At 44.6% G+C, this 13320-nt stretch overlaps 1 protein-coding gene across 1 annotated transcript in view; it reads left to right on the top strand.

Annotated features, from left to right (window-relative positions):
* The first annotated feature begins 12840 nt into the window (after positions 1–12840).
* LOC134401858 (cytochrome P450 2C19-like) overlaps positions 12841–13320 on the top strand; it is a 30228-nt gene continuing 29748 nt past the window's right edge. Inside the window, exon 1 of the mRNA XM_063131165.1 lies at positions 12841–13023. Within this exon, the coding sequence (XP_062987235.1) occupies positions 12844–13023 (180 nt within the window). The 5' untranslated portion in view covers positions 12841–12843. The remainder of the gene's footprint in view (positions 13024–13320) is intronic.

Raw genomic sequence — 13320 nt, 5'->3', positions numbered from 1 at the left:
GAGAACAGATCCTGGCCCTCCTCTGTGTGACAACCTTTTAAGTATTTGAAGAGTGCTATCATGTCTCCCCTCAATCTTCTCTTCTCCAGGCTAAACATGCCCAGTTGTTTCAGTCTCTCTTCATGGGCTTTGTTTCCAGACCCCTGATCATCCTGGTTGCCCTCCTCTGAACTAATGGGTCAATGGCTGCCAGGTGCTTGACTCGGAAACACACCACAGGTGCCCAACTGGGTCCAAAGGTGTGGACATGAGAGAGTCCATCAGATGCCTGGATCTAGTCAGGCTTCTGCAACATCCTGACTCAAAAGGGATTCTCTGGCAGATCTTAATAACTGGACAGGTTCATAACAAGAGAGGCAGTCTTCCAAATAGTCCAACCCTTGTTTAGGGCTTTAAAGATTTAGGATTGAATTGAGTCAGGGCAGATCTTTCAGTACATCACAGTTTAATCTTCCCACCTTGATAATAATCCAAATGTGCATGAACTCACCAGCTGATCTGGCCATTAAATGAATGTATGCACAATGAACTTTGGTCTACTGTCTTGGCCTGTGCAGCAAAGCAGCTATGAGCAGAAAAGGCATGGCCAGGCCTGGAATGTGTTCAAGTTCTGTGAACTGAGCTGGCAGGCGTTTTAACTGAACAAGGCAGAGCTGTGGATGGGGGAGTTAGGTCAGTAGGTTTGGAGGGGAAGATGAAATTCAGATTGTTTGTTTGTTTGTTCATGTAGAGCCACTGTGGTTTAATGGTTAGAGTGTTGCACTGGTATTCAGGAGATCCGGGTTCTAGTCCCCACTTGGCCATGAAGTTCACTAGATGGCTCTGGGCTTCTCATTGATTACCCTACCTCATAGAGTTGTCAGGAGGAGAAAATGCAGAGGAAGAAGACTATATAAGCTACCTTGGGTTCCTTGCAAGAGGAAAGAAAAAGTATTAATAAAAACGCATAAAATCAAAAATATCCTACAATTAAATGTCAATTGTGATTTTTTTTAAAAGTGAGATAATTTGGTTGACAAAGAGACCTGCAAGTTGAATCTGGGACAGGACAAAAGTTACCAACTTCAAGGCGAAGACAAAATCAGATTTGTATATGCAACGGCATATTTTTTAATTTCATATACAAATCAGGGATGTAAGCAGCAACAGTTGTCAAAGCATTTCCTCAGATCATGGAAAAGAGAATAAATATAAAATGCTGTTATGAAGAACTGGAAAGAAACTCTTCAGGCACCAAATGGATTCCAAACTTATCTTTGCTTGTAAAATAAAGGGAAAGCGTATGTTACATGTACTAACCTCTGTCGACAAGTGGAGTTAAATTTTATGTAATTTTGCTTATTTGTTTGTCTTTGTATATGAAAAATTAATAAAACAGAAAGAAAGAAAGGGACAAAGGTGTATGGAAGATATTTCATCTCAGTTTAAGCAAAGAGCTGTTGGCATTTCCACGCACAAAGCTAAAATCTATTTTGTGTTTCCATATTCTATACTGAGAATGTAAAGCTTACATTGGCAGGAATGCACACCAGGTTTAAAAAGAACATATAGATGAATAAGAAGAGCCCTGATGCTGGATCAGACCAGGGTCGTTCTAGTCCAGCACTCTGTTCACACAGTGGCAGAACTGCTGTCGACCAGGAAACCATAGCAGGATGTGGTGCAACAGCATTTGCCTATCCATGTTTCCCATTAACTGATGAAAACTGTGTCTGATACTGCAGGTAGCATAGAGGCATCAGGACTAGTTAGCCTTCTCCTCTAGGAATTTATCCAACCCCCTTTTAAAGCCATCCAAATTGGTGGCCATCAGTACATCTTGTGATAGCGAGTTCCATAATTTAACTATGCGCTGTGCCAAGATGTACTGAATCTTCCACCAATCAGCTTCATGGGATGAACCCTGGGTTCTAGTATTACAGGAAAGGAAGAAAAATGTCTCACTATCCACATTCTCCATACCATGCATGATTTTGTATCCTTTACCCTTTCTCCCCACCCCAGCTAAACAATCCAGCTATTGTAACATTCCCTCATAGAGGAGATGCTCCCATCCCTTGACCATTTTAGTTGGCTTTTCCTGCACTTTTTCCAGATCTAAAATATATCCTTCTCCGTCCTCTTCTCCTTTGGTGTGATAACCAGAACTATACACAGTATTCTAAGGGTGGTTGTATAAAGGCTGCTTACAGCAGCTGTACACTGGGTAGACATTTTCATCAAGCTGCCCACCACAACCAAAAGACTTCTTTCTTGGTCAGTAACCGCTAGATCCCATTTGTTCATACTTGAAGTTGGGATTTTTTTGTCCCAACGTGCATCACTTTACACTTACTTACATTGAACTGCATGTGCCATTAGGATGCCCACTCTCCTAGCTTGGAAAGAACCTTTTGGAGTGCTTCACGAACCCTTTTTCTTTTAACCACCTTAAATAATTTGGTGTCATTGGCAATCTGGCAACTTCACTGCTCACTCCTAATTCCGGGTCATTTATGGACAAGTTGAAAAGAATTGGTCCCAACACAGATGCCAGTGGGACTCTACTATTTACTTCCCCCCATCGGGAGAAATGACCATTTATTCCTACTCTCTGCTTTCTGTTCTTTAACCAGTTATTGATCCATAAGAGGACATCTCCTCTTATTGTGAGTGGAGGCGGACACATGAAAAGAAGACAAAGACACCAGAGCTTGGGTAAACTAGGGCCTCTTTATTAAATAACCATGTTGTCTCATCCCTCCTAGGATCTGCTCGTGAAAGTGCGGGAATAATCCTATCACTCAGGCCTGTTGCCTGCCATAGGGCAAGCCACTCTCCAAAGCAAGAAGCCGGTACACCGACTTCTTGCTTATGTGACACCCTGAAAGTGTGGGGAGACCATCCCACTACACCCCCGCCCACTGCCATAAGGGACAGCAAGTGAATGGGGACAGAATGGTCTCCAAAGGCACACTATATCCTGACACGTGAGCTGCATAGTCCCTGAGGAGCAGGTCCTCTGGATATGCTGATCACCGCCAAGGGTGCCAGAGGGCTCACCGTCCCTGTCAATAACATTTCATTCCCGCACATTCCCTGCCACAAAAGGGGACCAAGCCTCAGCTTAGGTCCCCTTTCCCCCCACCAACCCGGGAAGAAGTCCCGCAGTCCTACGTGCAGATCCAACAGGAAAATATTTCCTGCATCAGAGAGGTGGACCCCATCTGCCCTATAAAGCTCCGGTCTGTGAGGAGTAATTGCACGGTGCGTGATGACCCATCCTCGCTTACCTTGGAGAAACAGTCTGATCTCCCTATTAATAGTGTTGTATTTATACTGTTTTTATGTTTTTTTAATTTTTGTATACTTTTAATGTTTACTATTTTTAATTGTTGTAAACCGCCCAGAGAGCTTCGGCTGTGGGGCGGTATATAAATGTAATAAAATAAATAAATAAATAAATAAATAAATAAATAAATAAATAAATCTCCCTATTCACTTTGCTTACTGCCCTATTTAAGCCCCTAGCATCACGTCCCTCATGCCAATTGCACTGAGGCAACATACAAGACCAGACGATCCACGTCAGCGGCCATCGTCTCCAGATAAATTCAAAATCTGCTATAGCCTGCAGAATGAGGGCTTTCCCTTTTAGTAGACCCAGATCATTACCCCCCAGGTGGATCACCAACACCTGTGGCAGGCAGAACTTAGCCTCAAACTGAAATAACATGTGCAAAAGACCACCCCATCGCAAACCTCGTTGTCCAACCCAGTGAATGTAGGCCTCAAAACACAGGCCCAACTGTGAGCCCATGGTTGTATGCGATTCTCTGTGACTGGCCCAAAAAAACATGCTGTGCCCACAGATGAGTATCTGCGAAAGGTCCGGTCTTGCCACAACATCTGCTGGAGAAAAATAACTATTAACTGGTGGAAAATTTGTTCAACAAACATAAGCCTTAAAGGCAGTGGAACGCCACCTACCTATGGCCTTAACCTTTGTTTCTGCAAACCCAACCTTGGCAGTAGTAGAGGCAGCTCCAATTCGGAATGAACGCGTTCCGAATTGGCAATTATCAATGCCCATTGCAAAAAGGGCCCTCTTGGCAACTGTCCAGAACTGGTACTTAGTCAAAGGGGATTTATCCCTGTGGCGAAAGAGGAAACCTGGGCCAAATCCTCTGGAAAATAAAAAGGTTCTCATTGCTGTTACTGGGCAAATTTCACCCTACCGAGCTGGGGCCAAGACAATACTGGTGCCTCTACCTTTCTGGTCTGTCTTGGAACGTCTTAGCTGGATTTTTACTGCATCTGTGGACAGTACAATATCACCAACCTGCAGGGCTCTAACAGAACTGTCATTCTTAGAGCTTGCTAAAACCTCGCTAACCCTAAAGGCTCCAAAAAACATAATAAGGGCACTTGCGTGAAAGAGATCTTGCTCATAAGGAGAGGAACAGAGAGCCGCCCACTGCTCTCTGAGTCCAACAAGAATCTCGGGGGTAATTGGCTTGTGCTTATCTGGAGGAGCTGGGGCAGATCTAGCCCAACCCTCTAGCATTCGCCTAATCCTAGGGTCGGCAGCCATGTCAGCGTAACCTTGTATCTTAGCCTCAAACAAGAGGCCGGCTAGCTTTCCCCTCAAAGTCCTGACAGCAACACCTTTATGATGTGAAGCTATACAGAACTGCATGAGATGTTCAATGGGAATTGGCCAGAGAGCTGCCAGACCTAGGGATGTCCTGAAGGAGTGGAATTCCCTACCTGCGTGTTCGTACAATGCTTTGGTACCTGGGGCCACGGATCTCCTCATGGCTTCCATCGCCTCAGCTCTCCAAGATCCCAAAGCTGCTTTGGCATGGGATCCGGATACTGATGAGCAGCAGGGGCCAACTCCCAGAATCTGGAGATCTGGTTACACGACAAAGCGTCAGCAACTCCATTATCCAGTCCCGGAATGTGCCGAGCGTAAAATATGATATTATGCTGAAGGCAACAAAGTGTCATTGCCCTAACCAATCTCATAACTTGAACATTCTTGGATAACAAGGAATTAACCACCTGGACGGTGGCCTGATTATCGCACCAGAAATGTATGGATGAATTGGCGAGGAGAACTGCCCACAAATAAGTTGCAACGACAATTGGGAAAAAAATCCAAAAAAGTAAGATCACGACAGATTCCTGCTTCTTTCCAACTCATAGGCCATTGCTGAGCACACCAGCGATCCCTGAGGATCACCCTGAACCCACAAGATCCGGATGCATCAGAAAAAAACTTGCAATTGGGCTTCTAATAACAAATCTGTCCTCTAAAAAAGATATACCGTTGTATAGGTTCAGGAAAGAGGCCCAGACTTCAAGGTCTGCCCTCATTTCTGCTGAAACACGAATGCGATGAAGGGGGAGCTTGACACCCTTCATCGCATCGCATAATCGTCTAGAAAAAGCTCTACCAGGGGCTATCACCCTACAGGCAAAGTTCAGGTGTCCCACAAGTTCCTAAAGTTGTCTGAGTGTGATTTTCCATGCCTTGACTAAATATTTAATAAGTCTTCTAAGGGTGTACAACATATCCTTTGGAAGGCTACAGGATTGTCTTATTATATTATTATTATTATTATTATTATTATTATTATTATTTATTTATTTATTTATATAGCACCATCAACATACATGGTGCTGTACAGAGTAAAACAGTAAATAGCAAGACCCTGCCGCATAGGCTTACGTTCTAATAAAATCATAATAAAACAATAAGGAGGGGAAGAGAATGCAAACAGGCACAGGGTAGGGTAAACAGGCACAGGGTAGGGTAAAACTAACAGTATAAAGTCAGAACAAAATCAAGTTTTAAAAGCTTTAGGAAAAAGAAAAGTTTTTAGCTGAGCTTTAAAAGCTGCGGTTGAACTTGTAGTTCGCAAATGTTCTGGAAGAGCGTTCCAGGCATAAGGGGCAGCAGAAGAAAATGGACGAAGCCGAGCAAGGGAAGTAGAGACCCTTGGGCAGGCGAGAAACATGGCATCAGAGGAGCGAAGAGCACGAGTGGGGCAATAGTGTGAGATGAGAGAGGAGAGATAGGCAGGAGCTAGACAGTGAAAAGCTTTGTAGGTCAACAGGAGAAGTTTATATTGGATTCTGAAGTAAATTGGAAGCCAATGAAGAGATTTCAGAAGTGGAGTTACATGTTCAGAGCGGCGAACCAAGAAGATGATCTTAGCAGCAGAGTGGTGAACAGAAACCAACGGACTGATGTGAGAAGAAGGAAGGCCAGTGAGAAGAAGGTTGCAGTAGTCCAACCGAGAAATAACCAATGCATGAACAAGAGTCTTGGCAGAAGAGACAGACAAAAATGATCGAATCCTGGCAATATTATACAGGAAAAAATGACAGGATTTAGCTACTGCCTCAATATGAGAAATAAAGGAGAGCGAGGAATCAAATATAAAGCCAAGACTACGAGCTTCCTTGACTGGAGTAAGTGTAACATCATTGACAGTAAGAGGGAGTGAGAGATGAGGAGAAGGTTTAGGAGGAAAAACAAGCAATTCAGTCTTTGCCATATTAAGTTTCAAGCGACAATGAAGCAGCCAAGCTGAGATATCTGAAAGACATGCCGAGATACGATCGTGAACATCAGGAGAAAGCTCCGGAGATGAAAGATATAATTGTGTATCATCAGCATACAGATGATATTGGAGGCCATGAGATTGAATAAGATTACCCAAGGGCAACATGTATAAAGAAAACAACAACGGACCAAGCACCAAGCCTTGCGGAACCCCTACTGAAAGGGGAAAAGAAGAAGACGAGCTTCCATTAGCCAACACGCTGAAAGAGCGACCTGCTAGATAGGAGGCAAACCAGTTATAGACAGAGCCACAAAATCCAAGGTCATGAAGGGAATCTAAAAGAAGATCATGATCAACGAGCTGTATTCCCAAAAATGTCAGACAGGTGGTGGGAACCTCGGTCTTCTCTTGAGCCAAGGGAACACCTAGGTGAGAGGAAAGTGCCTCAAATTCCTTCATGGGGTGAGCACATTGGGGCGAATTAGCCACCCCTGCAAAAAGAAAATTGTCCAAGTAATGGACAGAGTTATGAGATCCTGTCCTACGCTGCCAGGACTAGGGGTGTGCACGGACCCCCCGATCTGCTTCTATTCCAGATCCGCAATTTGCAGATCGGGCCGCTTCACTCCACCCCCGTTCCGCCTATAGTCCGCTCCGCTCCGCTCCGCTCCGCTGCGGAGCTCCGGATCCGGATCGGAGCTCCGCTTTCCCCCCCATAGGCTTGCATTGAAATCCAAAAAAGTATACAACTTTTTTTCTGTTAAACTTAGAAACCTCAAGTTTGGGACCATGACACCTCATGGAAGTATACACATGCATGCCAAGTCTCAAGCCATTCCAAGCCTCCCCTGATTTTGGGGGAATTTATGAAAATCGGACACCCCATTTTCAGACCTGGACTGTTCTCCGACATTTTGACAGATAAAGAAATTAGAAGTGGGCACCCTCACAGATGCCATCTAGATCCACATTCATGCCAAGTTTCCAGCAAATCCCATCGTCCCCTGATTTTTGGTGGGGCTCTAACCTCTAACGCACCACCCATAACCCCAATTCACACCCCTTTCGATAGCTCTGTCAATTTTCATGTTAGAAACCTCAAACATGGCACCATGATAGATTATCCATGGAATCATATGCATGCCAAGATTCAAGCCAATCCCATCATCCCCTGATTTTTGGGGAATTTATGAATATCGGACACCCCATTTTCAGACATGGACTGTTCTCCAACATTTTGACAGATAAAAAAACCTTGGAAACAGGCACATCTGCATTCATGGCAAGTTTCAAGCAGATTCCATCATCCTCTGATTTGGGGGGGCTTTAACCTCCAACACAGCACCCCTAACCGCAATTCAAACAAACCCCCCTTTCTATATCTCCATCAATTTTCACGTTAGAAAGTAAAACCTCAAACTCGGCACCATGATAGCTTATCCATACATGCTTGCCAAGCCTCAAGCAAACCCCATCATCCCCTGATTTTTGGGGAATTTATGAAAATCGGACCCCCCATTTGCAGGCATGGACTGTTCTCCGACATTTTGACAGATAAAAAAAATGGAAGTGGGCAACCTCAGAGATGCCATCTAGATCCACATTCATGGCAAGACTTAAGCAAATCCCATCATCCCCTGATTTTTGGTGGGGCTCTAACCTCTAACGCACCACCCATAACTCCAATTCACACCCCTTTTCGATAGCTCCGTCAATGTTCACGTTGGAAACCTCAAACTCAGCACCATGATAGATAATCCATGGATACATATGCATGCCAAGCTCAAGCCAATCCCATCATCCCCTGTTTTTTGGGGAATTTATGAAAATCGGACCCCCCATTTTCAGACATGGACTGTTCTCCGACGTTTTGACAGATAAAAAAAATTGAAGTGGGCACCCCCACAGATGCCATCTAGATCCACATTCATGCCAAGTTTCCAGCAAATCCCATCATCCCCTGATTTTTGGCAGGGCTTAAACATTTTGACTCACCCCAAATCAAGTCCCATGCTACAACTACATCAATTTGCACGTCAGAAACCTCATGTTCGGTCCCATGACAGTTTATCCATGTGTCCACATTGATGCCAAGTTTCAAGCCAATCCCATCATCCCCTGATTTTTGGGGAACTTTTGAAAATCGGACACCCCAGTATCTCAGGGATTTAAAGCTGCAGACAGCTCAATGGGGCCATTTCAAAGGAAATCCCAACAAGCCATGAATTGGGGAGTAGAGAAACCTATATGAATTTTCTTCCACACTTGAAAAATGGATTTGGAACTTCCAAAAGTCTAAGTGAGCGCAGGAAGGACTTCTCCCCTGAGTCAAAGCAAGACACACACAAACCATCCGTGCGAGGTGGGCAGGGGAGGAGGGAGGGAAGGCAGGCAGGCAGCAGACATTTCTGGGGCACAAGGAAGTGAGCCGAGGATAGTTTCAAAGCCAGTAATGCAAACCATCCCTGTGAGGTGGGAGCAGCACAGAGAGATGCCTTTTCTTTTGCATCCCATAACTACTAGGAGGCTAGGAGGATAAGAGTAAAGCTTTGTGATCCTTGCTTCAGAGTTGATTGACTGCACTGTGATCACAGCCATTACTAAACAACAAAATAATAATGTTAATAGCAGTACTAATTAATATTAATAGCAACAACAACAACAACAACAACAACAACAACAACAACAACAAGGAGTTGAACCAGCCTGCCTGACTTCACTGAAGAGAAAAAGCCAGGAGAGCTTGGGCTATGGGGTGTAAATAATATAAAATGGAATAAATAAATAAACAAAGGAGGGGTGGAATTAAAAGCAGTAGTGTTGCTGAATAAACAACAAGAAGATTTTTTTAAAAAAGGCTATATCTGTCTTTTACCAGTAAGAGGGGAGTGGACGTGCCCAGGGGGAGGGGGAATCATTAATGCCAATTTGACTGTCCCTGTCTAGGGACCAGTCTTTGAGAAGCGACCTGCCACTTCAACTCATGACAGGCATTAGCTTCACTCTCTCTCCACTGGGTTACACTTTGGAGGGCTCTGATGACCCTCCAAGGTCAGGAGAGTGCACTGGGCACATCCATATGCCCTAGGGGAGCTCATCCCCTTGCACCACATCTATTCAGTTGATCCCCAAGGTTATGGTGGGTAGCAGTGCTGTGTTTCCTATCTGTTATTTATTTGCTTAGTATATGATTTCAGGTTGTGTTTGTGCATTTGGTGGGGCTACTGTTTTAAAAAAACACTGGGAAAAGTCCGTTCAGAGTAGAAAGAGAAGTTTCCCAGGATCCCAAGTTACCCATTTTGCCTATCCCCTCCTCCAATTTTGGGATCATGTGATCATGACCGGGAGTTGACTCTGCCCCTCAGCACTTCGAAAAGGTACCTTTTCCCGTTGTTTTTACCCAATTTTTCAAAAAAATATAGCAAGCGAACCGCAGCACGCAGAGAGCTGAGAGTAGGCTCAAAATGACCCCCAGCCACGACTCTCTAAGCACAAGAAGTTTCAGAAAGATAGCTTAAAAAACAACACAGTTATCCCCTATTTTTTTCCGAAATGCAATCCTATGGGCAAAATTTTTCAAAATGGCGACCGGATCACGCCGCAAAAAGAGAATCAATCCACCTATGGGCGCTTCTCTTCGCCATGCTTCTACGAGTCCACGGTCCGCTTCTACTCCACCTCTGGACAAGGCGGAACAGGCCAATTCGCTTCTGATTCTCCAATTCTAATCGGAGCGGAGCACACCTCTAATTTGGATGGCATGCTGAACGTTAGGCCCCCCGCTAAAGAGCGGCAAAAGCACAACAACAACAACAACAACAACAACAACAACAATTAAAATAAATTAAATTTAAAATTAAAATTTAATTAAAATTAAATGAGTCAATAGAACTCAGGGGATCAGACCTGTATCCCAAAACGCACCGCAGCAAACGATTGGGCAAAAACAAAATAAAATCAGGGCAAACAGAGCAGATAAACACACAGAAACGTATTTACTACCTAAAGTGAAACTAGAATTCAGAAAACATTTTAACTTGGTCTCACAAAAACCCTGACCAGACCCAGCCCTGCTTAGCTACTGCAAAGTGGCTGGCTCTACGTATTCAGGCAATTCGTGAGACTTGCCAGAGACGCGGGCTGGGAGAGAACAAGCCCGCCCCAACTAGGTAGAAAATACAAAGACTAAGGCCAGGGAGAAGCCACGCTGTGCAGCTATGGCTGGGGAATAAAAGGCTGTTGGCCTGTAGGGAGACGGGGCAAGAGCTGGGATATAGGCCGGGTGTCCCTAGAAACCCCCCAGAGCACTGGACGATAGGCCAGGGAATGGCTGTGGCTGAGGCCAGGCCGCCTGAGCAGGGTAGAACCCAGACCACCTCCCCGAAAAGGTCCTCATTGCCCCCCACAAGCCGTTCTCCAAATCGCGTTGTTTTTAAAAGCTTGCAAAGCCGCTTTCCAAGAACGCCGCCGAACCACCGCCAAAAACTGCACTCAGCTCTCTCCTTGCTGCTGCCTGATCGGCAGCCGAAATCAAAAGAGGCTGAGTCTTGGGCGGGGGCTGCCTTTTATAGATGCAGCCCCGCCCCTGCTCCACGAGGCTCACGTGGCTGAGCCTCGTGAGCGTCTTCCTTCCTCCCCACCCGGCTCACAACGGTTGCTTCCTGCCCAAACCGTTGGTTGGGCGGGGCAGCGTATTTCCATGATGGTTAAGTCATTCAGAGAACTGAAGAGGGCGAAAGGGACTTATTTTGAGTGTTATTTGTGATAACAAAGTAGCAGAGAAGCTGTTAGTTTCTTGATTGTGGGAATTAAAGTAGAGGATACACCAAGGATTGCATTACTCTCACTGCAAGAAGATCTTAAATGCAGTAAAGAAACTAAGGAACTGATAACGAATCTGCTGACGGCTGCGAGGTTAATCGTAGCTAGGAACTGGACGATTCAAGGAGATTATTGTATTGAAGAATGGTATAAAGAAGTGTGGGACATTGCTATAAATGATAAATTGACATGCAATATTAAAATGAAAAGAGGTATAGTAAAAACGAATGATTTTGAGGGAATCTGGAAAAAGTTCCTAGAGTTTGTGTTTTCTAAGGAAAGCGGGAAACCATCAACAGAAGAAACTATGAGTTTTTGGAAACAGGAATGAGATCCCGAGGCGGGGGGAGCACTGTTATGTTGAGTATGAATATGTTTAATAGCTTAAGTTTGAATATATGATAATAAGGCAATTTTATGTTTATGTATTATGTTATTTTTGTTGTTGTTGTTGAAAAATTATATATATATATATATATATATATATATATATATATATCTGTTAGTTTCTTTATCTGGACTTTGCCCTGAATTTATTGGGTTCTTCTTGGCACAGGGAGACACTTCCAAAGTGCAGCCCAAATCTGGCCTGTGTTATCTGTTGCTACAACTGAAGACAGATCTAAATGCATATGTGACTACTCTAGACCCTGCTCCGCTATGGGCTTCTGGGTGCGGTCCCTTGGACCCAGACTGCCACTCCTAGCAGGAGCACGGACCACTTCCTGAGCGCTTGTGATGCTGAAGTAAGCACTCAGACGCCACCCGCCCAGATGCTGAAATTTCACACTCCCCCCACTCCCCCCAAAGGCAGCCTTAAAGGCTGACACAAGGGTGAAGGCACAAATGCTCCATTTTGCCACGCAGTCAGTCAGCTGCCAAGCACTCAACGGGCCAAGCCTAGCCTCAGAAGAGGCTCACACAGCCCAGCGACCCACAGCAGGAGGCAGCCAGGGGAGATGGAGGGAAGGGGAGTTTGTCCACTCCTTTGCTGCTTTTACTACCACATCAGGTGGTTTTTTTAAAAAAAATAAATAGAGATAAGAATTTTATTAGATTCAATTTATTGTTGTACACTGCCTTGGGAGGCAGTTGCTCTGAAAGACAGCCTATAAATATTTTAAACCAAGAAACGACGATCCGTCGTGGGCAAAATTGGCATGGATCAAATTTCAACTGTCCTGTTGTCCATCGTTTTTGTGTACCGAAGGAACAGGCTGTGCACAGCAGGAACATTTAGAACTGAACTTCCCTCTGAACTTTACTCAATAAACAGAAATTGAAGTTCAGAGCACTTCATTTCAAGGTAAAGCTGATCTACTTAATAGCTAATGTTATTAACTTGGAGACTTCCCATTGGCTAGCTTGCACCTGTACCTTGTACATAAAAAAAATACAAGGTTATGATGATGGTACTTAAAGTAACTCCCTCACAGCAGTATCCAGAGTAGTTCCACTCACTGCTATGGAGCCTTTGGGGACGCTAACGTTGTGCCTGGCATTCGGTCTCTCTTGCCTTCTGTTCCTTGCACTCAGGCACAGGAAACCGGGAAATGAGAACCTGCCACCTGGCCTATTTCCTCTGCCCATCGTAGGGAACCTTCTGCAGCTGAAGACGAGCAAGTTGCCTCAAAACCTCCACGTGGTAAGCTGAGGAACACACCCCTCAACTTTTGTGATGCTGCATAGGGCTACTGCCTGATTGCTAGTTTGTTTTCACTTGCCTGCTTTTTCCAGAGGTGATCCAGGTTCAGTTTATTTTATTTTATTTCACAAATACTTCTGTTTGTGGTTTTGTTTTGTTTTTTTAAAGTTCCTACAGTCTGGAACCCACAAACACCAAAACTGCATGAACTGGTCCTTCTTCAAGCACACACACACACACACACACACACAGCCAGTGGTAGAAAGCCTTCTCAGGAATAAATTCTTCCAGACTAAG

The sequence above is a fragment of the Elgaria multicarinata genome, chromosome 7 (assembly GCF_023053635.1).
Source record: "Elgaria multicarinata webbii isolate HBS135686 ecotype San Diego chromosome 7, rElgMul1.1.pri, whole genome shotgun sequence".
Classification (NCBI taxonomy): Eukaryota; Metazoa; Chordata; class Lepidosauria; order Squamata; family Anguidae; genus Elgaria; species Elgaria multicarinata.
Note: the sequence above shows the minus strand (reverse complement) of the source record. Positions and strands in the feature narration are given on the sequence as shown.